Source organism: Dryobates pubescens, chromosome 7 (assembly GCF_014839835.1).
Source record: "Dryobates pubescens isolate bDryPub1 chromosome 7, bDryPub1.pri, whole genome shotgun sequence".
Taxonomy (NCBI): domain Eukaryota; kingdom Metazoa; phylum Chordata; class Aves; order Piciformes; family Picidae; genus Dryobates; species Dryobates pubescens.
This window is the reverse complement of record NC_071618.1, coordinates 572529-599731: the sequence shown is the minus strand read 5'-3', so window position 1 is coordinate 599731 and position 27203 is coordinate 572529. Positions and strand designations below refer to the sequence as shown.

The 27203-nt window shown below is 41.3% G+C and overlaps 1 protein-coding gene across 1 annotated transcript in view; it reads right to left on the bottom strand.

The window, feature by feature from the left end:
- Positions 1-10540: 10540 nt before the first annotated feature.
- The window catches only part of TMEM131 (transmembrane protein 131), a 113097-nt gene continuing 96434 nt past the window's right edge, over positions 10541-27203 (bottom strand). Inside the window, exons 31-41 of the mRNA XM_054163168.1 lie at positions 26416-27011; positions 22357-22532; positions 21132-21259; positions 19251-19375; positions 18951-19106; positions 18111-18285; positions 17642-17763; positions 17311-17407; positions 16283-16380; positions 14960-15123; positions 10541-11581 (exon numbers count right to left, since the gene is read on the bottom strand). Of these exons, the coding sequence (XP_054019143.1) occupies positions 11285-11581; positions 14960-15123; positions 16283-16380; positions 17311-17407; positions 17642-17763; positions 18111-18285; positions 18951-19106; positions 19251-19375; positions 21132-21259; positions 22357-22532; positions 26416-27011 (2134 nt within the window). The 3' untranslated portion in view covers positions 10541-11284. The remainder of the gene's footprint in view (positions 11582-14959; positions 15124-16282; positions 16381-17310; positions 17408-17641; positions 17764-18110; positions 18286-18950; positions 19107-19250; positions 19376-21131; positions 21260-22356; positions 22533-26415; positions 27012-27203) is intronic.

Sequence of the window (27203 nt, the reverse complement as noted above, 5' to 3'; positions counted from 1 at the left end):
CCTGGAGGTATTTAGAACACATGTCGATATGGCGCTCAGTGGTTGATTTGTCAGTGCTAGGTTAACGGTTAGACTTGATAATATTTGAGGTCTTTTCCAGGCTAAACTATTCTGTGAGTCTGTAAGCAATGACTGCTTGTTAGTGTGGACTATACCCTCTCCCTAGTCTACGGCATCTGTTTTAGAAGCAACCCCATGCAGAGCTACAAGCTGGGGTCAGAGTGGCTGGAGAGCAGTCAGGCTGAGAGGGACCTGGGGGTGCTGGTTGACGGTAGACTGAACATGAGCCAGCAGTGTGCCCAGGCAGCCAGGAGGGCCAATGGCATCCTGGCCTGCATCAGGAACAGTGTGGCCAGCAGGAGCAGGGAGGTCATTCTGCCCCTGTACACTGCACTGGTTAGGCCACACCTTGAGTCCTGTGTCCAGTTCTGGGCCCCTCAGTTTAGGAAGGATGTTGACTTGCTGGAGCTTGTCCAGAGAAGAGCAACAAAGTTGTTGAGGGGTTTGGAACACAAGCCCTATGAGGAGAGACTGAGGGAGCTGGGGTTGCTTAGCCTGGAGAAGAGGAGACTCAGGGCTGACCTTATCACTCTCTACAACTACCTGAAGGGAGGTTGTAGACAAACGGATGTTGGTCTCTTCTCCCAGGCCGCCAGTACCAGAACAAGAGGACACAGTCTCAGGCTGCACCAGGGGAGGTTCAGGCTGGATGTTAGGAAAAAGTTCTATACAGAGAGAGTGATTGCCCATTGGAATGGGCTGCCTGGGGAGGTGGTGGAGTCGCCATCACTGGAGGTTTTCAGGAGGAGACTTGATGGGGTGCTTGGTGCCGTGGGTTAGTTGTTTGGGTGGTGTTGGATTGGTTGATGGGTTGGACGCGGTGATCTTGAAGGTCTCTTCCAACCTGGTTTATTCTATGTATTCTAGTAGTATGTATTTGTTACATCCTGTACTTAAATGAAACTTACTAAACTATTGTAGTCAGGTAACTGCTAATATTTTAGATTTCTATTGACTTGGCATATTGGTGACATTGGCAATGGAAACATTTGGAAGTAGTGGCAAGTTGACCTTTAGAGTTCATAACATATTGTAGCAATGAATCATGTTTATATGAAGGAAAGGTAGCTCAGTGCTTTTAACACTTGACTACCAATTGCTTAAATTGAGCCATCTCTTGAAATGCTGCTGTTCACAAATAGTGCAGATTTGAGAAGACCTGAAGGCAAGATTGAAATAATGTACTCTTTTTTAAAAGGTATTTCAACATGTTTATTAAATTACCACTGATTCATGTTGATACTAGGCAAATGATTGCTCTGGCATCTAACATTTAAATCCTGGAAACTACCTGCTGCTACGAAAGTGCTTTGTTTGAAAAATGTCTGTAAAAATGTCCTTCACATTACAGGTTTGTAACAAATATGAGGTAACCTAATCTAGATGCATGAGAGACATCCATCTGTCATGTCTCAGATAGCTCTAATAGTAATTCTGATTTTTTTCCCCCCTATAAATTTTTTTTTTATCTCAGAGCTTTCTGATTCAGGGTTATTCCTGCCCCGTTTTGTTCCTCTAACATTAAGATTTTATTACACGGTCTTCACATTGTGTTTTGACCACATTTCCCATAAGCTTGACAGGAGTTTGTATTTGTCATCTAGCAGGAAGTTACACTGTCAATCAACTTTAGTTTAAATTTTATGAGAGAGTAGCTATTGCTTGAAATGTAGAAATATTCAGAACTTCATGATCTATAGGGAAATGGATGAAGATGAGTATCTTTGACTTTTGTCAGGTTTAGAATATTTTCATGAAAACCATAGAGCTTTCAAATAAAAAAAAAAGTGAACTTTCTGTGTGAAAAACAAGCTTTTCTAATACTTACATAGGAGTAGTCCGTGGATGTAAGTAACTCTGCAACACCACTGTGAGACATGGCTTATGGCAGGAGCCAGAATAAAGTTTTTTGAGACTATCAGCCAGTAGGATACTCAGTCTTTTCTTTCTTTCTCTCATCATTTGAGTCCTTAGAGATTGGGGATTATGAGGTTTATCCAGAATATGCATGCAGTACCTGAATTAACCTGTGAGTTTTTTATTGTGGAGGTAGTTAACTAGTTGGTGGTAGTTAACTGTACCTATTCTTATTTTTCTTTGCATTTTACTGATACATTCCTCTCTACTACCAGGATCATTATTCTTGTTTTCATATTGTAAATCAAGATTGCTAAGAATACAGAACTTTTGAATACTGTTACTAAAAAAAAGTGGGTAGCTTTTCTAACAAAGGAAAACTTTTGAACTCATGGTAGTTTGAAAAGACTGAGATGAGTCAACTGGTGTTCTGGTCCTACCACTTACTCTATCAACTTGATGAAAGATTTGATAACAGCCCAAAGTCTGTACTTGCAGAGACTGGGAATGGCCATGTGAGAGCATGCAGGTGCAGTTCAGGGTCATCCACAGCATTAATATTCAGGTGCCACTTCAGTATCTTGCAGGTGTGTTAATGCTGTTGGATAGTTGCTGACGAGCTAAGCCAGCAGCCCGGGCTAAAACTGAGCAGCAAAGTGGTGCTTAGAAGGGTGGAAACTCTGAAGGTGTTTAGATCTGAGTTTTGTGTTTTAATCAATATGTATTCATAAATCTTGATACGTAGGTGACCTAAGTTCTGCATAGGGGAGGCAGGGGCTCCTTTTGGATCTCAGAAAGGAAGACACAACAGCATATAGTGTAATAACATTGACATTTTAATGGGGTAGCATAAAAAGGTGAATATAGCTAGTGAGTAAATCTCCTACACCGTCAAGGACTGGGAGACCTCCTTTTAGTGCAGCATTGAACAGACCCCAGATGGATTTGCATGGCAGATTGTGGAGATCCCATCCTTGGGAAGGTTTATTCCCTTCCTGCGCTGTGGTGCCTTTTATTTGGAACAAACCCATCTATGTCCTCCTGACAAGCAAGTGTCCTGTCCTCTCTTTTGTGATGTTCACCAGATTACAACAAGGGGCATTCCAGCACGTTCCCTTACAGTGCTGGGGTTTTATAGCAGTTACTCGTGCCAATGTACCACCTTGTGAAGCCTGAAGTAGGAGGCCCAGCAGGGCAGGCAGTGCTTGTCCAAGATCACTAACTCTTCTAACATAGCCATGCACAAGGCTTCCAGTGCAGTGTAGTCTTAAGAGAGCAGGGCTGTGACAGGATTTTGATACAGAACTAGTTACTGGGATAGAATAGAATAGAATAGAATAGAATAGAATAGAATAGAATAGAATAGACCAGGTTGGAAGAGACCTTCAAGATCATCGCGTCCAACCCATCAACCAATCCAACACCACCTAAACACCTAACCCATGGCACCAAGCACTCTATCAAGTCTCCTCCTGAACACCTCCAGTGATGGTGACTCCACCACCTCCCCAGGCAGCCCATTCCAATGGGCAATCACTCTCTCTGTATAGAACTTCTTCCTAACATCCAGCCTAAACCTCCCCTGGTGCAGCCTGAGACTGTGTCCTCTTGTTCTGGTACTGGCTGCCTGGGAGAAGAGACCAGCGTCCGCTTGTCTACAACCTCCCTTCAGGTAGTTGTAGAGAGCATGAACAGTAACAACTGAAATAGTCAAAGGGGAGCAAATGTGGAGCCTTGGAAAAAAAAGCTCAGGAAAGACCTTTCACAAGGATAAAGTGGATTGAAATCTTGAGGTGGTGGAGTAGAAACCAAGGCATTTGAGATTTTTGAACAAAAATAGAAAATAATTGCATAAAGTTCCTCAAGCAGGGATGTAGAGACAAGTTGTAAAAAAGGTTCTGTGTGAATTGGAGGAGCTGAGTGGTTTGAACAAGAACAGAACATCACAGATTAAAAGGACTCAGTATTGAGAACATAATTCTGTTAGGTGAGCAGATATAGGAGAAAAGATCCTGAAAGCATGAAAGGGAAAGAAGGAAAAGTGGTTCATTTGTAAATTTGATGAAAGAAATATTAAAATAAATATAGGAAATAAGTCGTTTGGTTGCATTGTCTGGCATGTTGTGGTACTATGCTTGAAGAGAAGTAAAAGCCTGATGTGATTAACAAGGTGCTCTGATTTACTGACCTTAGCCAGAGAACTGCAAGAATTTCCAGTTCCTCTTGATTTAGGGGTTTTGACAAATTCCTCCTGGAGAATAATAGACTGGCACTGAGGACAGTAGTGTTTTCCCAATGTACAACTTGTTAAAGCAATATGCTACTGCTGCAGCTGAGAAGTTTTTTCCAAGACTTCAGGAAAAATCTTAGAGGAAATTTGCAGACTGGGTGGTATGTCTGCCATGAGCTGAATGCTGTTGGTAGCCACGGAGGGGTGCTGTTTATCTAAATAAGCAGGACTCCACTGTGCAGAAAGAGGCGATTGCCTTCCTCACATTTACTAAGTTAGGGAAAAGGGTTTTCCAGTTTGATGATTTTATCCAAATTCTTGAAAGCCTACTGGGATTTTTCTCTCATGAGCTAATATTGTTGTATAGGCCAAATCTTTTTCACAAGGAAGCTCCATTTGAAAACAAAGCACAGTTTAATATTGTCCATTTTCTAAAGCTCTCTGGTGCTGAAACTGCTGCCTTCAGCAGTATTTAGTTTTTTATTGCTCTAATAACTGCATCATATTGATTTTTGCATGCAGTTGATTGATGCAAGGGCACTAAGTCAGCACACATTGTGCTTCATTTTCACTTCCATGTACTGGGAACCACGGGTTCATCTCATGGCCAGTGCCCATGTCCCATATTTGCACATCTGAAATTAAGCTCTGCATAACTGTGAGCCATTCTGTGTGCTGCTTGTAGCATGGCTGTCTGCACTTTGTTTGATCTGTGATGTTACCCTTTTGCAGTATTTCTTTAGACTGCCAAATTCAGCTGCTTCAAGGATAGGAACCCTCTTCTATCCCTCCTTTTCTTCCTCCCTTATATGTACACAAAATCTGAATCTGTCCCTAACTTTCCAAGTCATAGATGTAGGTTTGGGTTGGAAGGGACCTTAAAGGTCATCTAGTTCTAACCCTGCTGCTATGGGCAGGGACACTTTCCACTAGATGGGGTTGTTCAAGGCCCTGTCCAACCTGACCATGAACACCTCCAGGGAAGGGGCAACCCGTTCCAGTGTCTCAGTGTAGCTGAACCGGTTTATTCCTTGTGTCTTTCTTCCCCCTGCTCTTAGTATTTCAGAGTATTAAGATATACCCATTATGCCACGGCCTTTGCTTAGTTTAACTGACGCATATTTTCTTAAGCTCTGTTGATTATTACACCACACCCCTCCCTTGAATTGGAAGCTGTCTTCAGCCACAGAACAGAATTTGACAGGCAGGCAAATGTGAGCAAGGTTTGGCAGCCAGACCTGCTTCAGAAGCTCACAGGAAGAAACTTCTGTGTTGGTGGTTTGGAACAAGAGAGAAGTGAATAGTCCTTCAAATTACTGTTGTCCAAAAAAATTCCTAGTTTATACAGCACAACAGGAATTTCTCTGTGAGCCATAGGCTGAGTCATCCCTATTTAATGTAGAACATTGCCTAGCTTTTAGGGAATTTTTTCATTCTTCATTGCCAAGTTTCCAGTGTTAGCAGGATCTTGCTGGTAATTGACTGATAAGGCTAGGTGATACTGGGAGTATGGGTGATGTAAAGCTGAAGGGGCTAAAAGTTCTTTCCCTATTTAGAAAGCCAACAGCAACCAGTGAACGAGCACACCACAGAACATTTTAGTTCAGTTTTCATTGTTTCTTAAGGCTCTCAAATTGTATTAGTTACCCAGAGTTTAACCTAGTGCTTAATAATATTTTCTCTGTCTCCTGCAGATGCTTGTGGCTTTGTGTTTTGGTTGTTTGGTTTCTTCTTTACTATACACAAAAGAAGTCATGCTCCACTTGCTTCTGTATCAGACAGCATCTAGTAGTGATGTATGATCACCCCTGTATTCAGAGGGCTGCTGGAGAGCATGCTGATCCACTCATCCTGAAGATTGCTTTAGTATCTATGACTAAAGCACTGGTTGAGCATAAAGTCCATCCTTGAAACAGACTGAAAACATTCAGTTTTGAAGCAGAGCCTGTTGAAAATAAAGTCACTGAATTATCTTCCAGTTGCTGAAGGAGCTGACTGAGGTTACTTCTAAGCCTCTCCATCATTTTTGAACGGTGATGGAGAATGGTGCCTGAGGAGGCACCTGGAGGAAAGCCAGCATCACTGCACTCTTCAAAAAGGGCAAGAAGTAGGACCCAGGAAAGCACAGGCCTCGCCTCCATCCCTGGAAAGGTGATGGAAAAGCTCATTCTGGAAATCATCTCTAAGAACATGCAAGAAAAGAACATTATCAACTATAATCAGCATGGAGTCACAAAGTGGAAGTCATGCTTGACCATTGTGACAGTTTTCTATCATGGCATGACCAGCTGGGTAGGTGGGGGGAAAGCAGTGGATGTTTGCCTTGACATTAGCAAGGCTTTTGAACCTGTCTCCTCTAACATCCTAGTAGGCAAGCTGAAGCAGTATGGGTTAGATGAGTGTACAGTGAGGTGGATTGAGAACTGGCTGAAACCCAGCACTCATATGGTTGTGATCAATGATGCAGGGTCTAGTGGGAGGCCTATAGCTAGTGGTGTTCCCCAGCGGTTGGTACTGGGTCCATTCTTGTTCAGTAACTTCATTAATGGCGTTATTAAGGGAAGGAGTGTACTCTCATCAAGTTTGCTGATAACACAAAACTGGGAGGAGTGGCTGACACCAGAAGGCTGTGCTGCCATTCAGTGAGACCTGGGAAGGCTGGAAAGTTGGACAGAGGCAAATGTCATGAAATATACAAGGGCAACTGCAGAGTCTTGCACATGAGGAGAAATAACCCCATGCGTCAATATAGGTTAGGGGTTGACATTCTGTAAAGAACCTGGAAGTACTGGTGGACAACAATTTCACTGCAAGCCAGTAATGTGTTGTGGCCAAGAAGGCCAACAGTATTCTGGGGTGCAGTAAAAAGAGCGGCCAGCAGGCTGTGGGAGGTTCTCTTTCCCCTATACTATGCTCTGGTAGGGCCACATCTGGAGTACTGTATCCAGCTCTGACTCCCCATCTCAAGAGGGACAGGGAACTACTGGAGAGAGTCCAACAGAGGGTACTTGAGCATCTCTTTTACAAGGAGAGGCTGAGAGACCTGAGTTGTCTTAGCCTGGAAAAGAGAAGACTGAGAGAGGATCTTAATGAATGCAGATAAATATCTAAAGAGGAGGGGTTATGTGGATGGCACTGGACTCTTTTTCAGTGGTGGCCAGTAATACAACAAAGGGCAACAGGTACAAACTAGAACACAAAAAGCTTAAAGAGAATAGCTTAAGAAGATTCTTTGAGGGTGACAGAGCAGTGGACCAGGCTGCCCAGACAGGTTGTGAAATCTCCTCTAGAGACTTTCAAAGCCTGCTTGGATGTGTTCCTGTGCAAGCTGATCTAGGCATACCTGTGTTGGCAGGGGGGATTGGACTGGAGGATCTCCAGAGATCCCTTTCATCCCCTACCATTCTGTGCAGCAACCATATAGCAGAAGCTGGCTGTCTTCTAATGAACTGACTCATGAGCTGAAGTCATAATTGCTTCATGAGGCTGAAACACTGAAGCTCAGAAAACTTGGTCATAATTACAAGTTGGGAAAACAGGCAAGGCACAGCCAAAGCTATATTTAGTGCAAAACATTACCCTGGGTGAAATGGTTTCAGTGAAAGATAGCTTCTTACCTCATGAAAGTGTTTTACCTCTTAATTTCACCACTCATTGGACCAGACAGTTCATGATCAGCCAGAGTATGGTAGACAATTTCAGTATGACTTGTTGATGATACTCCAGTATTGAGCACCCACTGTTTACTCACACTGTATCCTGTGTTGTCCTGGAGTTTTCCTGTTTGTGACTTTTCTCACAGAGCAGCGGCCAAGCTACAGTACCTACTGCTGCATAGTGTTGGGGTGTTGCTTCATTCCAAGTGTCAGTATGTGAGAAATAAACACTAACTGCCCTGTAGCTGCAATTTTATGTCCTGTTTTGTTACAGTCTTACACTTTAACTGTGTAAGTGCCAGTTCTAATGCCTTATAAGAACTTTCTGAAATAGAACTCATGCTGATTAAACTGATTTCACATCTTAGGGCCATACCTACCTACTTCAGGCTTTCTGGTTCCAGTAACAGGCCAGAAAGTTTTGAGGCTTTTACAGTCTATTTGTTAGAGTTGGCAGACTAGAATTGGCCTTTAGGACAACAAAAATAATTACCAAAATTAACAATAATTATTTATTTTCCTTGATGGGAACTTTGTATTCCCAGTAGCTTCCAGGTCTGGAAGAGAAGAGCTGACTCATGGTAGTTTGGCCCTAATGCTGTTCTGAAAAAAATGTTTTATCAGAAGGGCTGAGAGCCTCCCAATTTCCAGGATAGCTTGACTTCCAAGTGCTTTAAGCTGTTTTTCTCTCTGGTCTTTTTACCCAAGATGGAACTTCCCTACTGGTCTGAGCTTCAGTCTTGTTCATTCTGTTTTTGAAGAGTTCATTCTTACTTTCAAGCTTTTGACCTTACTTCTCCTCATGTTCTTCTAAGTTGTCCTCCCAACAGGCTACACCACTTTCAAAAAACCCTAGATTTTTGTCCAAGACTTTATGTATGCTTTGCCAAAACTTAATTTTCATTTGTTTTTCTCTTACCATAAGAGGTCTGTCTTGTTATTCTGTGATGGCTGTGGGTACTTCTGGCTATCTCACCCCCAAATTTGCAGCAATTCTAAAAGTGATTTCAATGCCTATGACTATATCATAAAAGCTGGCAAGCAAATTTCTCAGGGAGAAGGCAGCAAAACCTGTGGTGCACTTGTACTTAATGTGCAGAGTTTTTTCAGAAATACCCAGGTTATATTTCCCCTAAATTCTGTCAATTAAAATTAGGACTTCTTTTTAAGGCAGGTTTTTTGTTTTGCTTTCTTTAACTAGGCAGAATAGTGCGACAGTGCTTTCAAAAATCATTGAGTAGAAGGAAGGAAGACAGGACACTCAGAAGTAGGAAGTCTTTAGACCTAGGACATTTCCATTTACAAATTTGGGGAAGACAACATGTTTTTCTTCTCTTAGGAAACTCAAAACTGTGTGTCAAAGATCTTGATGGTTCACACTGTTTCACCCCTCATGAGGAAACTCTCTGAAAGCAAGAATTGAAGATATTCCGAAAACAGCAGAGGTTATTTGCATTAACACAAGGCAATGGCTCACATTTTTTTTTGGGGGGGGGGGGGGGGGAAAAGAAGTCTACGTGACTTGAGTGTTGCCATGTCTTGTTCAAAGGGAAATGCTTTTAATGCAGATTTTTCATCGTCACAACTGCTTAGACCACTGAGGACTATTGGTACCTCAGAATCAGTTTCTGCTTCTACCTTCTGCTTAGTCTGCTTCTATCTGCTTAGTCAATTCTAATATAAACACCTGCTTGTGGGGGGGAAGGGTGGGAAGAGGCATCACATTACCTTAGGCAGCTCCCTTCACCTTGAAGTTACTGCTAGTTGTCTTTTCAAGTTCCATTTACAGAGAAGGCAGGCCTTGGCATGTCTGTAGCATAACTGCTTATTCTTTATTTTACTTGTGGTAAGAGACTGGGTTGCCCACTTACTCAGAAGGAAATTGTGTACTAATCAAAGTTGAACATTTCATGACCTTGCATGATTCTAGAAATACCCAAATTTGAAGAACAAATGAGTTCCAGCAGTTTCCTATTTCAGAGATTTGCATCTACAAGCTTCTGCTGGTAGCAAGAAGACAGCAGTCTGACAGTTGCTGAGATTGTTTACATAATGCAGGCTAGAAAAGCAGTCACATCTCAATTAGTTATTTAACCCTCATGTTCTGTTGCATACAGTATTCTTTGTAGCATAAAGGTTTTAACTAAAATTAGTTCTTTTTTAAAGAGCAGATTCTGAAAAAAAATCTGATGCTGTGAATTTTAAGCAGTGCCACTGAGTCCAAGTAAAAACTAAGTATTGCTAGTGTCTGTTAATACTTTCTTGTAATGGAAATGTTCATTTTTATCTGGCTTTATGTAGTCATTGGGGCTCGCCTTACTGTTAATAAAGGGAAAGATGATTTATCTCTCCCTTTAAGGTACCTATCTAAACCCAGTACAGTACGTTTCTTGTTCAGACCCGTATGAGAACAGTATTGCAGAAGGTATGGGTATAGCCTAAAGAGCAGCAGCTGCTACTATGCCTGATATTCAGAAACTTAAATGGTGTGTTTTCCCAGCACTTTGATATACAGCAAATTTTCAAATGGGTGGCACTGTGTAATCCTGAAAACAGTTCGTAGTTCTCCACTGCTAAACAAACCCACAGTGCTGAGGAGCCAGTTTCCATCAGCGGTGAAGATTCTGTTAACGTAAGCCCTAAGCGCAGTAGGTTTTGGCCTACCACTGCCAACTAGATTCATGCACACACAAGTTTAGAAAGTACCAAGTGAACAGAAAGCCAGCAGGCAGGTCTTGAAAAAAGCAGTATTTATTTTAAAGTACAACCCAAAGTTGTATCCATAAGAAATGCACAAAGTACCTTGTTTCTTCCACAAGTCTTGGCTGTGTGCATTTCAGTCTAACTTAAAAATGCATTCAGGTTTACAAATGTACAAACAGCACAGAAAGTGTATTACAGTCCCAACAGAATGCTCTTACATTCAGCCAGTTTGCTCTTAAGGTTTTGTGTTGGTTTTGACGGTTCTTGTTTTACTGTTGTTTTTTTCTTTCTTCCCCCACCCTCCCTTTTTTACATTCTTAGAACCTGTGTTAACAAAGACAGCCTTATGTTTAAAAAAATACTCTGCATTTTAGCACAAAGTGTGTTTGATTTAAAATTAGAACTTGGAGGATAATACTGGAAAAAAATTTAAAACCCAAACCAATACTTTTTGTAGAAGTATAGCATGCCAGGACCATTTTATAGTTCAAATTATTTCCTAAATAAAGATGGCAGATGGTAAAATGTGAAACCAGTGAAATTCTTCAGATTTCAGCTGTAGTTGGGATTTATGACCACACCCAGACTTTTCCAAGTTTATCTGCAATCTCACACTACCATATTGTAGGACAGACTTTAAAAAGGAGCAAGTGATGAAAGTATGATCAGTGGGGAGGAGGGAGCAAATAACCAGCCACAGCCTGGAAATGATGTTTCAAAAATTTGCATTCAGAATTGTATCATGACCTAGATAGAAGTTCTTTCCTTTTGCTTAGCTTCAGTTTTCATGGGGATAGTGTGAATTAAACCAAGGATCTGAACTTCTTCTTCCAATTGTTGGGCTCCAAATTCTCCAAGGATTGTAGGTCTGTCCCACGTCTTCAGCAGGGTTGGCAACTGTGGCACCAGTAGGCAGAGGAGCAGCAGCAGAGGAGCTTTCACTACCCATGAGATCAATGCCTGACAACGCATTTGTTGGAGTGGTGAAGGGAAGGCCACTGTTGAGATTGCTTGACCAAATAGAATTGCTGAATGGAGTGGTGGACCACAGGCCACTCGGGTTGCCAAGGATCGACTGCAGTAAAGACAAAGCAAGGTAAGTATCAGTTTGGTAACCTGTATTTTCACCTTGTTCACAGCTCCCATGAAAGGAAAGTATTTACGCAGCAGCAAGCCTGCTGTCAAACCTTCGTCTTTGCTGCATCATGGAGTTTTGAACTCTCTTTACTATAGCTTGCCCAGAGGAGCCACACTGCTAATGATCACCAAATGTGTCTGCTGACTGAATGGGCTGCAGAGTGCAATCTACATTATAGGCATTTAAGCTGTTTTCATTTGAGCTAATTCATGCTCATATGACTATTAATTTCAGCACTACTAGTACTCAGATGTTAACACAAAGGCCAGAAAGCTCAAGCTTAATTAAATTAGTTAGAATGAGGTAGATGAACGTGGTTCAGGTCTTGAAAAAAACAAAATTCAAATTGTAATGGAAGATTTCAGATTTTTGTCTGTTTGCAAGCTTATCTCCTTGTATTAGAATAGAACAGGATAGAATTAACCAGGTTGGAAAAGACCTTTGAGCTCATCAAGTCCAACCTATCACCCAACACCATCTTATTCAGACAAACCTGCTACAAATTATATATTTCAGATGAACCTACCTGTGTTCAGCCCCACTGTACCTCCCCATCCCAGTATATAGTTTTTCACTCATCCAAAATTTCTTCAGATGAGGGGCAAGGGGGAGAGAATTGGCCATTTGTCATGGAATTCCAGTAAGTCTGTTTTGGCTTAAGACATCTGAAAGTCTCTGACAAATGGTCATGGTGCAGATGCAGGTGTGCTGCAACATATCACAATTGCATTTGGGATGCACAGGACAAGTACAGCAAGCCTAGAGAACACATGCAGAAGCAAACAAGGCACAGGTTTTGTCAACTGTTTTTTTGATTAAAGTACAAAGCAACAAGCAGGAGACTAACTCATCATGTGGTAAAAAGTGATACAGGAAGCAGCTGGAGATGGAGATGAAAAAGGTTAGCATAGTTTTCATGCTAATATTAGCACAGAACCTGCTACATGTAGGCTTAACGCACTACATACCTCAGCGCCAACAGATTTAATGTACATATGCTGTAAATTCAATTTGCAAATATACAGTAAACTTGATACATCCAAAAGTTGGGTCTGTGCTGTAAGGTACAAACATGTTTGGATTTACTGGGTGGAGATAGGGCATCCCTTCCCAAAATCTCTGCTTTCAGATAATGCACACTAAAGGTTAACCAGTAGCAGTGTACTCTGCATCTGAAGATTAAAATAAAAACCCCTTTAATAAGGTAAACTCTGAAAACGTCATTTTGGGTTTTCAGCTTCTTCTTTGGAATAAAGAACATATGCTCAGTCTAATCATATCTGAAATTGGTTAGACATTAATATTATTAGAGGGTTCTGAAAGAAATTGATACTGAGGGTCAGACAGACATTTTGAGCTTACTCAGTGTTAACCAGGCCAACGTCATTAGGACTCCCAGTGTCACTGAGAAGCTGAGCCAAACTAGGGTCTCAATTTTATTACTGTTAACATAACTAAATGGTTATATATAAGCTATACAAGTATTAGACTACTAAGCTTACAGCAAGAAACACTCATTCTGCTGCTCAGACCACCCTAATGCACTAAAAGTTCACTCTACTTCCTCCTGTGGGCAAGAGCCAGCAGCCCAAAAGCATTTTGGGGAGCCTGATAGAAAGGCTCTTAAAAGTAGAAGCAACCTGGAAAAGGAGCAGCAAAGAAGAGTATTTTTGATTAAACTGCTCCTTCCATACAAGGCTGGTGGAGGGGGGTACAAAGTGGTCAGCAGACAGAACTACACACAAGGAAATGGAGGAAAGAGTGAGGGACTGTGGTTAGAAAGAAACTTGGGAATAAGTACCAGTAATGCAGCACAGCCTGAGACGAGACAGAATCCAGAAGTCAAATGCTTTCTAGTGCAAAAGTGGAGTTCTGCATAAAATGGGAAAGAAACAGGAATAGGGAAACTCCCCAGAAACCTTCCTAGAAAAGAGTGTGACACAGGAGCCACTGTGTAAATGCGTAAGTGCTCTTTGCAAGGACAGCTTTGGCTTTTCTGCCAGAGCAGAGAACAGGATAGGGCCCTGGCCAGGTACCTGCTCCTTTATCTATCAACTTAGAGCAAGTGATAGGGAACAGCCAAGTTTTTGTCTTCTGTCTCACCATAAGCATGTGAAAAGAGAAAAAAAATTACCATCATTAACAAGGCTTCAAACATTTCAGTCTGTTTGCTGCTTCTTGTCTACTTACTAAGTGATACTGTCCTTAAATAAGCTCCTAAAATGCCTCCCTCTCCTGTCAGGGAGAAACTAACAGTTTTTCTATACCATTTGTCTGGCTTTGGTCTGAAGCAATGAAACAAGTATTTTTCAGAAGCAGACATAAAATAGGTTAAGAGTTAGTGAGATTGTTCTAGCTGTCCTCGACTACTCCTCCTACCAAATGCTGAGAAATATGCCCTCCATGTGACCAAAAAGCAAATATCTCTCCTTAAATAGTGAGGTTGCAGCTACAGCTATAACTGCATGACAAAGGCAGGATCAGTGTGTGTCTGTAAGCAGCTGTGTGACCTTCTTCACCTTCCCCCATCTGATCTGAACTGCTACTAGGTGAAGTAAACACTACCTCTTACTCACTACAAAAACATTTTCAGAAGACAAGATGAAGGACCATCTCAGCTGGCACTGAAGATAGCTGTTGTGATGTAAGTTTTATTCTGACAGAGAGGTGCAAGAGGTGATAGAGCAGTGATACAAGCTGTGCAAAAGTTGGGGTTTCTTCTTCCTTAGCTGTACTCATATTCTCTATCAAAATTAACAGTAATTTTAAATGGCTTCATGTTATGCTCAGTGCTTTAGTGTTTTTACTAAGCTGAAAAGAATACATTTGAGGTCTTCTAGATAAGTTATTGGGGTTTTTTTTGACCTTTTGTTAATTTACAAGTAGGTGCAACACTGGATTCAGGAAGCAGAATCAAAGTCTGAAAGTGATCAGATTGGCTGTTTTGCAGCTGTCACGCTAGAAGTGACAGAGGCATTGTCCAGCTATGGTATAGGAGCAAAATGGCTCTTTCCACAATCCTGAGGCACACTTTTGTAAGCACTGCAAGACACTTTCTGAGAAATACTTTCACATGAAGCAATTTACAAGGATTTATTACCTGCAAGTGAGCGGACTAATGATTCTTTGTCCAAAGCCATATCAACTCAACTACACAGAAAGCTGAATATATATACTCCTAAATTCCCTTTTCCTTTATTCTTCAGTGGCTTTTCTTTCCCCCAAAATGTAAAAATCTTCTAAACAAAAATTGATGGCAGATACAGAACAGGTTGGCAACAGTATTAAAACACTGCATTTGGACTGAATACTTACTGCAGTTGTATGAGTTGGGGAGCTCGAGCTTGTAGGCCAGGAGGGTACAGAATCTGTAGCTGAAGGATCCCAGATGGATGATGGAACATTATTGAATTCACTCCAGTTTCTCTGAACATCCTGCCCATAAGCAGATCGAGCCAAACCAAGTCTGCTAAAAACCTCTAAAAATAAAATGAAATAAAAGTGAGTATATGACTCTCTCTTTTTTCAAGAACTGCAGCAGACATACTCTTCAGTCATTTCCCATACTTTGCTGCTAAGTCCTGCTGCAGTGCAAGAATTGCAATTAGAAAAGGTCGCAGTAATGCAGATCTCATCTCATGTGCCCTATATCTGACGGTGGCTACAAAGCTAGAATAACAATTAGAGTGGAGTAAGTGACAGGGCTGAAGGAGCCTCTCGTAATCGCAGCTCTCATTTGTCCGGCAGTGCTCCCTTCCCAGGTAATTCCTGGTATGGGAGGCGGCACAGGCTGTGCCCCAGCCCAGACCCCATCTCTGCTATGAGAAGTGGAACCCCAACCAGTAGTTGGGGTTCACTTGGTCCCTGCACACAGAACCGATCCTTCTGATACCCCTCAGAGTCACTGGTGCCAAGTGCTGCCAATGAAGCTAAAAGAATCCCATAGCAGCAGCTACTATTGACTGCAGATACCTAAGTGCTTTTCAGCAGACATACAATCCACTTTGCAAATGCTACAAGTTTGCATTGCTGGTGAATTTTTACAGACACTTTAAAAAATACCATGCATTTCAAACACAGTAAGTGCATCCATGTGCTACAGTGCAGCCTGCCTGCACAAGGCCCACCTCAAGTAGTCACTTACGGAAAGTTTATCTAAATATTTAAATACAGGAAGAAATTTCTGGGTTTAGTATGCATCAGGTCATCATGCAGCTATACCAACACTAGAGGAAAGGTACATGAGGGATAGGCCATAGTCTCAATTATAGAGCAATGCAGGTGTAAAGTGCTCAGGAAACCACAGGCCCAGTGGCACACCTTAGAGACCTACAGTAAAGTTTCAGAGCAAGGGGTGAGAGGAGGAAGACTAAGGAAAAAACAAATACCAAGGAACTTTGCTGAAAATGAGAGTTTTTTAAAAATAGTATTTCCAGCCCAGTAAGCACTCTTAAGAATGTCCACTAACTCTCAGTGGGCTGAGATATGGAACAAATCATCAGATTTTTAAGACACTTTCCTGTGTGCTCACCATTTTTGGAGGGCAGGGATGGGAACACTTAAACTAGTGGAATGGAGACACACCGTCTCTTTACATGTGTTTGAATACGGAAAAAAAATTTGAAAACAACAACTCACCTCCGGTTAAGTTAAAAGAATGTCCAAATGCAGAGAAGGAGTTGAGAGGCGTGAAGTCAGGGCTGCTGGGATTGCTGATAGGACTCCACAAACCAGAACTGAACATTATGGAGTAACGGGAAAGCAATACACATGTTATTAACATGGCGCTACTGACTCTTAACTGTGCAATGTACAAATGTAATATATTTTTGTAATGGTGATAAGAGTTAGGGAATCAGCCTGTTTGTGTTTTAACCAAAGATTTCAGCAAAATACCACTCTCCTGTGTATATAACCACCTTGGAGCAACACATTGCTATAGACAACATACTTTTTAATCTGCAGACTGAGCTTCAACACAAACCTGAGAGTAGCTCTTTTGATCACTTTTTCAGAAAATGTATAGGGTCCAAGCCATAGTGCAGGTTTTTGAACAAGTAGGTAACATGTAGAGCCACTCAGAAGGGATACAAATGCTTACACATTAGTTTGTGGGCAAGCTTCTTGAAACTACAGATGAGTTATCTAGAACCAGTGAAAAACACAAAACAAAGGGAAGTCCCACCCACCATCTTTGCTCAGAAAAGCAATTCCTTTGCATATTGAAATTTGGATTCAAGTCTCTTTCCTATTCCAGAAAGGTTACCAGACACTCATTGCTTTTTACAGCTGAGACAGACATGCGTTGCCAAACCAGGAAGACACTGTGCCTTGGGGAACATGACTGAGCACATCTCTGTTCTTTTCCTACTCATAACACAAAGCCCTGTGACAGTTCTAGTCTCAGTGTTAGAACTGGGAGTGAAAGATCTTGCTGTACAGTGAGATATTCTGCCTGTAAACTATTTCAAGTGACCTTGGCAGACACTCCTCACTACTGGAAGAGCCAAGCTGATTTCTCATTGTTTGGACACCCAGGGAACACAAGACAAAACCAAATGAACAAATAAAACCCATCAACAGAATGAATTCTGTTACTACCTTCAGAATGCCATTGAACAGCTTAGAGTCTTCTTTTCTAGTGGACTAGGTATTTGCCTATTTACCTGTCAGAGCCATCACTGTCAACAACTGTGTGGGAAATGCTGATATTGCCAGAAGCATTTGCCTTGCTTGGAGAAACCTTTGGTAAGCTACTGCCACCTGAAAGAATGAATATTTCATATGTATTTTCATATATATATAAATTAAATGAACAAAGTAAAAAAAACCCAGAATATTCAGGAAATATTCACAGTATTACAGTACATTAGAGGATGGAAGGGACCTCCAGAGATCATCAAATCCAACTACTCTGCCAAAGCAGGATCACCTAGGGTAGTCCACACAGGAATGCATCCATTTGAAATACTTAAAATTACAAATTGGTTCTAGTACCTGGGCTCTTGTCATAGCCTGCAGCTACAGCAGCAAAAGTGGGGTTACCATTCCTGCCTGGAAGAGAAGCTGCCTTTGCCAGTTTATGTTTGGTACCATTAGGCTGCTTGCTTTTCAGTTCACTAAAAGAAGAGAGAAGGAAAAAAAAAAAAAAGGAAAAAAAGGGGTTTGGACTTCAGCAGTTTGATTAAAGAAAAAAAAAAGGCAACTTAAGCTAACATTCATCAAAATGTTAACAACAGCTCAACAATGGATAATCATGCAGTTACATGCAATCTACTAAGTTGTAAGAAACCCCAGGAAAATTATAAATAGCATGGTAAGATTTGCACAGTACTGTCTTCAAAAAAGCAGTTTTCATGGGAAGATGAAATGGATCTGAGAAAAGGGAGATGCACTGTGTGAAGCACAGAGCTTCCACAACATTCTGTGCTTAGGAAATCAGTAGGAGGTGTAGATTTGGACTCACTTGCTGCAGCTGCTGTTCACAATGCTGCTGTAAGTGCCTCCTCGTGGCCCAAAAGCAAATGATGTGGGAGGTGGGGGAGGAGATGGAGAAGTGGGCGTGGGTGAGGGCTGTCGCTGTTTCAGGAAAGCATCTGCATTCAGTGTTTGAAGAGAGAGTTTATAAAGGTTGTCTGTAGCTATAAAAGAGAAACAAAACAACTTCCTTGTATTTACATTGCAGCAAAAGCTTCCCAAACTCCTGCTATCCTTTCTGTTCAAATTGAGGCACTGGGATAAAGGCTGTTCCCAGTGATCAAAGAAGTAGCTCCTTCTCTATATTCACCTATCATTATCCAGGCTTACTACCTATTTTCAGAGAGATCTCACTACAATAATGAATGATCAACTGATTTGTACAGATGAAACAACCTTTCTAAGTGAGTGCTGTGGAGACAGATGACTTCACGTTCACAGGCAATCAAGTGGAAGGTGATTCAGTTCCTGCACAATCAAGAAGCATGTGGTAGTGTCCCATGCTAACCACTGTATTAAGCCATTTTCTGTGTTCCAAGCAAAACCGCATCTGCTTTAGAAAATTTTGGGTTTGAGCAGCAATTCTCATTTCCTCAATTCCCCCAGCAGCTTCTCAATCCTGTTCATCATTGAAGAATTGTGGAACAGCCTGTGTTCTGCCCACACATTATTCAAACCACCCAAAATATACCAGATGCTACCAATGAGGCCTCCTACAGAAAATGTGAGCAGAGCTATCCAGTGAAAAAAAAGATAGGGAGATCTACAAGTAGACCAAGCCAATATCATTGCAGAAGACTAATTCTGTCATCCTCTTCTGATTACTTACAGCTGCCAGCTTTGTGAAGAGGCACAGAGTCCCACTCTGGTGGTGGAGAATCCTTTTCTCCTTCTGAGCTGCTAGTGTTTCCTAGCTCCTGTCCAGAGCCACTGGGAAATTTTGCTAATACTGATGGCCTGCTCTCCACTAACTTACTGTTTGGACCTATTAAAACAGAAAAAGAAAAGGTCCGTGGATAGTAAACCGAAGAGCTTTCTTCACACACCAGACTTTGAATTAAGCACTCAAAAGGGGTTACAATCAACCAAATAAAACTCCCATGGTATTTATAAGATAGCCTCACACTACCTCTCATTTTGGGGAGGTTTCTTGGTTTAGGTGTGTTTGTCAAAAGGTGCTGTGTCGGTATCTTGGCTGGAAAGGCTTTGCGCTGCTTGTTTTCCAGTGGAGGAGTATAAGACAATTCCAAGGAACTAAATCAAAACAGATATCCATTTTATTTTTTATCTCTCTGAAGTGCTGAAGATATTTATATATATAAAAATATAATTTCTTTTATACATATAAAACCCCCCCATTTTTACATTTATGTATGTATATGCACACATGCCATACACATGCCATACAGTCTTACAAAAGACTGGTCTCCTGTGCCTTTCTTATGTCAAATGTGCTCATCTTCAAAGCTATTCATAAGCAGAGTTTGTGTTCCTCCTATAAGCAGCTCCACCCTTCCTAGCCCTGGCTCACTTTCTCCCACACAGTGCTCCACATTTTTATTAGGGCTCACTCATCTTCCATGAGATGCTTTCATTCTGGAGCTCCAGGTTTATGAAATCTGCTTGATTATACAGAGGCAACAAAAGATGGCAACTGCCATTTTTTTGCTCTCCTCATACAGTATCACAGTATCACCAAGGTTGGAAGAGACCTGAAAGATCATTTGAGTCCAACCTGTCACCACAAACCCCATGACTAGACCATGGCACCAAGTGCCATGTCCAATCCCCTCTTGAACACCTCCAGGGACGGTGACTCCACCACCTCCCTGGGCAGCCCATTCCAATGACGAACGACTCGCTCGGTGAAGAACTTTCTCCTCACCTCGAGTCTAAACTTCCCCTGGTGCAGCTTGAGACTGTGTCCTCTTGTTCTGGTGCTGGTTGCTAGAGAGAAGAGACGGACCCCTTCCTGGCTACAACCACCTTTCAGGTAGTTGTAGAGAGCAATGAGGTCTCCCCTGAGCCTCCTCTTCTCCAGGCTAAACAATCCCAGCTCCCTCAGACACTCTGGTTAGATCACATGCTCCTGATATGCTATTGCCCTAAATGTACAAGATCATCTTTTAGTTGGTGACATAAAGCTACTCATACCCACCACCAAACTAATGTGTCTCTGTACTGTACTTTTCTCCAGCTGTTAGATTCTGTCTCTCATACTTTCTAGGGAGGAATTACTTTTAACCATTTCTTGCAGAATTCCAAAACAGCTGTCACTGTAGCTTCAGAATACTATTATGCATAACAAACTTGTGATTTATATTATAAACAGAAATATACCATTACATGAATATTTATTTAAGAACAAAGACAAATTTTGTAAATATTTTGAAGAAGATGAATTTATACTAACGCGAGTTGGTCTCATATTAATTACGGCAACAGGGAAAACACAAGCCAGTGTAACCACGCCAATTTGGTAGTTTGCTTCTATGGCACTTGGATATGGATCTGATTTCAGAATTTCAGAAAGAACCAGATATAGGAAGGCTGTAAGGTTCTTAAGGGAAAGGGATGGGCAGCAGCAACAGCCTCCTTTAATAACATATCCAAGAGTGAGAGAACTCTATGATAGAAAACCAGAAATTGCACGGCTGTAATTTCAACAAGGGCAAGTAAACGCACTTGATTTTGCCCTGGCTTATTGTGCTGTCAGTAGAAACATTAACCCTGTTTCCTGTATGTGATACCTCTTACAAAAAGCTTAACATTACCTGATTCTCTTCTCTGGATTTAGTGCTCATTTTACTCACACACTGTATTCCCATTAAATAATTTATTATTTACAGGCTTCAGATATTCCCTGATATTGGGGAAGAGGAAGATGCTTAAAGGTATCTGCTGGCATTAGTCAGACTGGCAACCACAACAGCTGAATTCATAGACATATCAATCCATTTTCTCTTCAACCAAGACGCCTTCCCTACTAAAAAGCTTCTGTTAGGCTTACCTGTTTTTCACATCTACAGGGATTTCCTTCTTGATACTTGTTAGGAGTTTTTTAGTTTTCTGTTTTACTTGGACTATTTCATTTTCAGGTTTTTCTGGTACAGTTTTTCCCTTTTGTTTTTCAGATTCCTAAAAAAAGATGTTATTAGAACATGTTACTGTTCATGAAAAGTCCCTCTTGCATCACAACACACATAGTACAAATAGGGCTATTTAGTGAGTATACCTGTACAATGGTGGTATTTATCTTTTCCTATTTGGAGAAGTAAAAATGGAAATATTTATCAAATTAATGTTCTTCAAGCAGATGAGAGGTTTGCAAGTACAGAGCTACTCAGACCACAGCCTCTGATCCTGCTTAAAAAGTTGCTAGCTCTACACTGAGACCTGTGCACGCAGTGTGCAGGGTGCACCTGTTGCACGCAGTCCGAGCCCTCTAAAACAGACTCTTCAACAAAGCAAAGAATAGGAGCACCTTCTCCCTAAGACTTTCTGAATACAAGTATACTGCCAAATAGCAATCCTGAAAAATCACAGGTGGTTTTCAAATGAAAACTTACTGAACTTTAACTTTAGAAACATATGACACATATTTCATTTTTTCTCCAGCCAGAATACAAAGATCAAATTTTAGATGCAAAAATTTAGGCTTGGCTTTCTTCTCTTTGTGATTACTTTTGCTATGTGTCGTTCCCTAGCAAATGCTTTAGGTCAGCATATTTAAGACAAACTGACAACTAGACTAGTTTTAGTTTATTACTTAGAAGCCTGCAAGACAAATGAGTAAATAAAGGCAGTGGTATTGCCAAACGTAATCAAATAAACTACTTGCTGACAAGTTACTGCCCGTGAACTGACCCTTTGTAACTGATGAAATGCATGGGTTTAGCATACACTTTAACTATCCATGACAATTAGTGCCCATGCTTTGTCATTCTGTTCTGCAAACAGAATAGGTTAGGAGCCTATTAGCCACAACGCTGCTGACAACTGACAGCTTATTCAAGTTGCAGTCACTCAGGTACTTTCAGTCCTGAGCCTATATGATTCACGCATACATAGGAGGAAACTCTGTAGAGAATAAGTGAAGGCAGGGATTGGGAAAGATAGTTTTTAATTAGTGTTCTTACTTTGTTAGGTATTATAGTACATGAAAGTTGGGGGAACAGACTGTACTGATAACCCACCAGCTACACAGAAGCCTTCTTTTATGAGCAGTCCCATACCTCTTTGAGGAGTGGTTCTGTATCTGGGTTGGAGGTTTCAGTTGTGGTTGAAGAACTGTCATCGTCTGCCAAGGAATCCTTCAGTTCATCCTCCTGTTGCTTTCCTTTCCCTCTTCTATCCTTTTCTTCCCGCTTCTTCTGTGGTTTAGCCTTGCGCTGAAGTGCTTTCCCTTTCCCTAGGGAAATAAGGATGCTTCATATTCACAGTGGCAGCACTAAGAGATAGGCCAGTTGACTTTGGTTTAGAGGCTAACCCACATGATTAAGCCTCTGAAGTCTGTCATCTGTTATCATACACTGTTTACAGCCATAGCATCAAACCTTAAGAACCCTCATCTCCACTATCACTTTTAAGCTCCTGAACCCTATCTTGACTGCCTCTCTGTAGACAGTGGGCACTCAACTACCTAGCTGCTTTTCCTGGCATTTTCCTAAACACCTCAAAATTCAATTCAAAAGTTTCCACCACATAAGACTAGATTTAAACAAACTTCAGAAGCTGGTACAAACTTCCTCACGAACAAACAAAGAACAGAAATGTTCAGCATACTTTTCAATTAAAAAACCCCAACCAACCAACCAAGAAACAAACAACCAACCCCCCTGAAAAACAAAAAAATCCCATTACCAAACAAAAAAAGGAACCAAAACCCAACCAACTTGCATTAGTACTAATAGCCTTTGTCTAGGAAATGTGTAAAATCCTAGCCCCTCCCAACTTGAAATCTCACACCCAAGTGTTCCTTCTCCCACTGACATATTAATTAATCCTTCATTTTCTACAGGCTTCTTCAAGTGCAGCACAGTACAAGTCCAAATTTGAGAGGTTTAAAAGCCTTCAAAATCAAGCCAGAGGTCCTGGCTTGCAAAATAGTCAGGAGCAAGAATCATTATCCAAAAAAGCAGTAGGGCTGTCATCTGGAGTCATAATCATCTGACCATTGTCTAATTAGTTACCCTCTTACACAATGGCAGCGTTCACAGTATTGTTATGTCTTTCATTGGGTGCAACATACAACTTTACACTACAATCTTTCTTAGATACTGCCTTTCAGACTAAGCATTCTGATAATGCCTGCACACAGCTTCCAGGATGGACATAACAATTCATTCAAGTAATTAGTTCACCTAGATCAGGTTGCACAAGAATGTGCACAGGGGGGCTTTGAGCATCCAGAGAAGGAAACTCTACAACCACATAAATGTTATTTATTGATCTAAGGTGAAGAGGTCAAGAAAACTACTGGATTATAAAATGTAACATTCTTGACATATTTTGCAATAAATAATATTTTAGAATATTCAGTACACCACCATGTCAAAGCAAAAATGGTGCAAAGCCTTTGTAACAGGAGGGAAAATGTGAATTTGTAATCAGGAGAAAGTTACGAAACAGGAAAGTGGTGCCAAAAAATGAAACCCATGGAGGTGATGGAGAACTATTTTGCCATTGTTTAAACAGCTTTTGAAATTAATAGATCAATCAATAGAATGACCCAACTCAAGAAAATGCAGTTAAATATAGAGGGAAAAAAGGTCTATCAGAGGCAGCTATTTGCTAGGACAAGCTCCCAATACATAGAGACTGCTAGAGGAACAAAAATGTTAACATCATTTGGATGAGGAATGTCCTTTTGAAACCAAACACAGTGATCCCCATTTAATGTGTAGCAGCTGCATTGTGCAGTAGTCAAGCACAACTTGTTAGGTTCAGCTACTAATGGGAGATGCATTTCCTAAGTGCTGCCAGCCCTTTCAGACATTCAGTACATGGATATATCAGACCATCAAAAATCAATTAAGACACACCCTATAAGGATGCTGCATCCTCACCACCAGCCATTTTATTTTCCAGAGCTCCAATACTGCTGTTTGCTACCATAAATGCTATGAAACATACCTACAGTCATGCCAGTTGCTGCAGGACCACTTAGCCTTTATGAAACAAACACCTGACAAATTGACCATAGTTCTCCCAGTTCCCCCAACCTCATCCACTTGTCTACACTAAAAATGAAACAATCCAGAAATAAACTATCATATTTCAGCAAGATCCCAAAATCTCTTACAACTTCAGCATCTCTGCTTTGAAAGTTCAGATGCATCATCATATCCAGTCTGAATTAATTAAGGACTTTCTCTTCATTACTAATTAACAGAGTGAAGCTTTCCTCTGTAGTGGTGTAATCATACAGGCTCTGCAGGGTTTGTACACCTTCCTACTATTAATTTTCTTAACTTTATCTCTAATATGCAACACAGTATCAGCACCATTTCTGAATAAGCACCGTAAAAGAAAAAAGTGAAAAAATAATTTAGAAATTAACAAATTACAATTAAATCGATAACCAGGTAACTCTGGGTGGCAGGCTGTGACAGTTTAGGCTGTGCCTTTAAGCTAGAGCTACAGTTGGTGTAAAAAGGAAAACAAGAGAGTGATAATTCTAAACTAATTTCATTGGTAGATGAGTGGGATGTAGTTTTACCATCTTACATTCTGCTCTCACTCTGTGTCTCTTTCTTGTGGCATGTCTGCTTCACAAGGGAGTTATCTATGACCTTGAGATAAGCAATACTAACTTCTTAACAATGCTTTGAGCTAACTGAAATTCCCCTAACATTTTTCTCCTTTTATCTTTTCTTCTAATTAACAGAGGAAAAAGGGACGGGAGAGGTTGGGGGGAGGCGAGGTGGAATCCTCCTGCCCAAGGAGGATTTTCCTCTGCTGTTTGCTTTTTGTAAATACTTGTATAATATAGTAAATACTGTATATTTTGTATATGTTCATTGCATTCCATTATTGCTTGTCAAATACAGCTCCATTTGCTTCCCCAACTGGGCTCAGCCAAGTTTTTGTTTATGTATGTGGGTTAAACCATCACATGGGCACAACTGAAGGGGCTAATATAAAAAGTGTGATTAAGAGTTCTACTCTAACAAAGTGTTCATAATAAGAACAATAACTGAAATAATTTTAAAAGTCCACATGTATCTAATGTACAGAATTCAATACTTTAAGCATTAGAAAACTGAAAAGATTCATAACTGGTTGTAATGGGTTGGGGCAGATCCCCTCCCCACCACAGGCAGAAATAACGACTCAGGCAAACGGATTGCAAAGGTGATGAAAGTTTAAATAGAAAGCAGTGAATGTTACAGAACACCCAAAGCACAGTGACAAAGAAAGATCCCATCCCCACCTGAGGGTGCATCCAAAACCCCCAGGGCTCCTTCTTCCCCCTCCCTCTGCTGGGCTAGTCTCAGCTGGCCAGGCCTGAGACTGCCCATCCCCCTGTGGCCTTGGGCCCAATCAGGCCCATGGCCGGGAGATCTCTCCCCCAGTTACCAAGTCTCGGAGAGGGAAGGAAAGAGGAAGTGCCAGACCCCGCACTGGATCTTATAGTGGTGCAAAGAATTATGGTAGGAAATACACAATTTCCTGTGTCCATCCCTCTGGGCTGGACTTCTGGACACAGGAAGTGAATGCACCAGGGGGGCACCCAGCTCAAACTACAACATGCCACCGCTCAAACTACAACACTGGTTCAAGCTCAACTCTAACCTGTCAAGTTGAATGCAGCTTATGAACACAGGTTCCATATATTAATTTGCTGACTATTGATACCAAGGATTTTCTACAACTGCAAGCCTGGACAGTTTTCACAATTCATTAGGAAAATTTTCCTTTCCTCAGCCCCTAGCCTCAAGCACAAATGATGGAGGTGGGAGGGCCTGATGCTAGCCCAAACAAAGGCAAAGGGTCAGCCACCAAAAGCATCTTCTTTGGAGGGTCAGATGTCTAAATATTCACACTTGCTTTAGTTAAATTGTTCCAAAAAATTTGCAGAAAGACTCACAACCTGGCATTGCACAGAGAAACTGACTGCCACAGAATGAGTAAAGGAAGTTTTCAAGCCACAGGCCCACACAGCAGGGTAGGAATCAACTGAGAAGCTGTCACTTTCCATGTAATAGAAACATGACCTTTGCAGTTAATTAAATCTTGTTCTGTGGCTTACATAATCAATCATTCTGGTAAAAGAAGCAGAATTTTATTACCTTTGTTTTTTGCTAGTGGAGATGGGGGATGCTCTGTAAACACATCTGGGGAAGGGGATTCTGGGTGGTCAAAGTCTTTTTCCATAGTTTCTATGAGCCCAGTGAGATCTGAATCCTCTGAGCTGTGCCTTCTGCTGCTGGCACATTCGCCATGAGGTGTGCTGAGAAGTGGTAGCTGTGGCAAAGCACTTTCTGTCTGTTGCTCTGGCTGCTGGGGCTCAGACGCTGAAGGTTGCTGTAGGGGCTGCTCTGCCAAAGCTGGTGCCTGCTGCTGCATCAGTTGCTGATTCTGCCTCGTCCCCTTGGCTCTTTTGCCTGTGGCATGAGTCTGAGCTGTGGCACCTGAATCTGAGGTAAAGGGGCCCACTCTGTTCATTGACTGTATGGAAGCTGTTTGTGCTGAAGTCCTATTAGGTGTGCTTGAACTGGTTTTGGATTTGATGTTTTCCACATCAGGTGCATTTCTATTGCTGTGAAGGTGTGCTGTTGTATTGCATTGCTTGTGATTCCCTGCACTGGATCGTGAAGATGAACTGCCTGCTCCATAGATCCCCCTTGATGAACCGTGAGCAGAATCTGATCCGAGTGCATTCAAGCTGGAAGAAAAACAAGTGTTTAAACATACTCTCCAATGTTTCCACTCTTCCACATGAGAAAAGACTCACTGCATTCAAAAGAATCCTTGAACTATACTGTTATTGGCATATAACCAACAAAAATGCCTACAACTTGCTTGACAAGTCAGTAGTCTTTACCATTTCCTGTTTATGTCCTTGCTGAACATATGA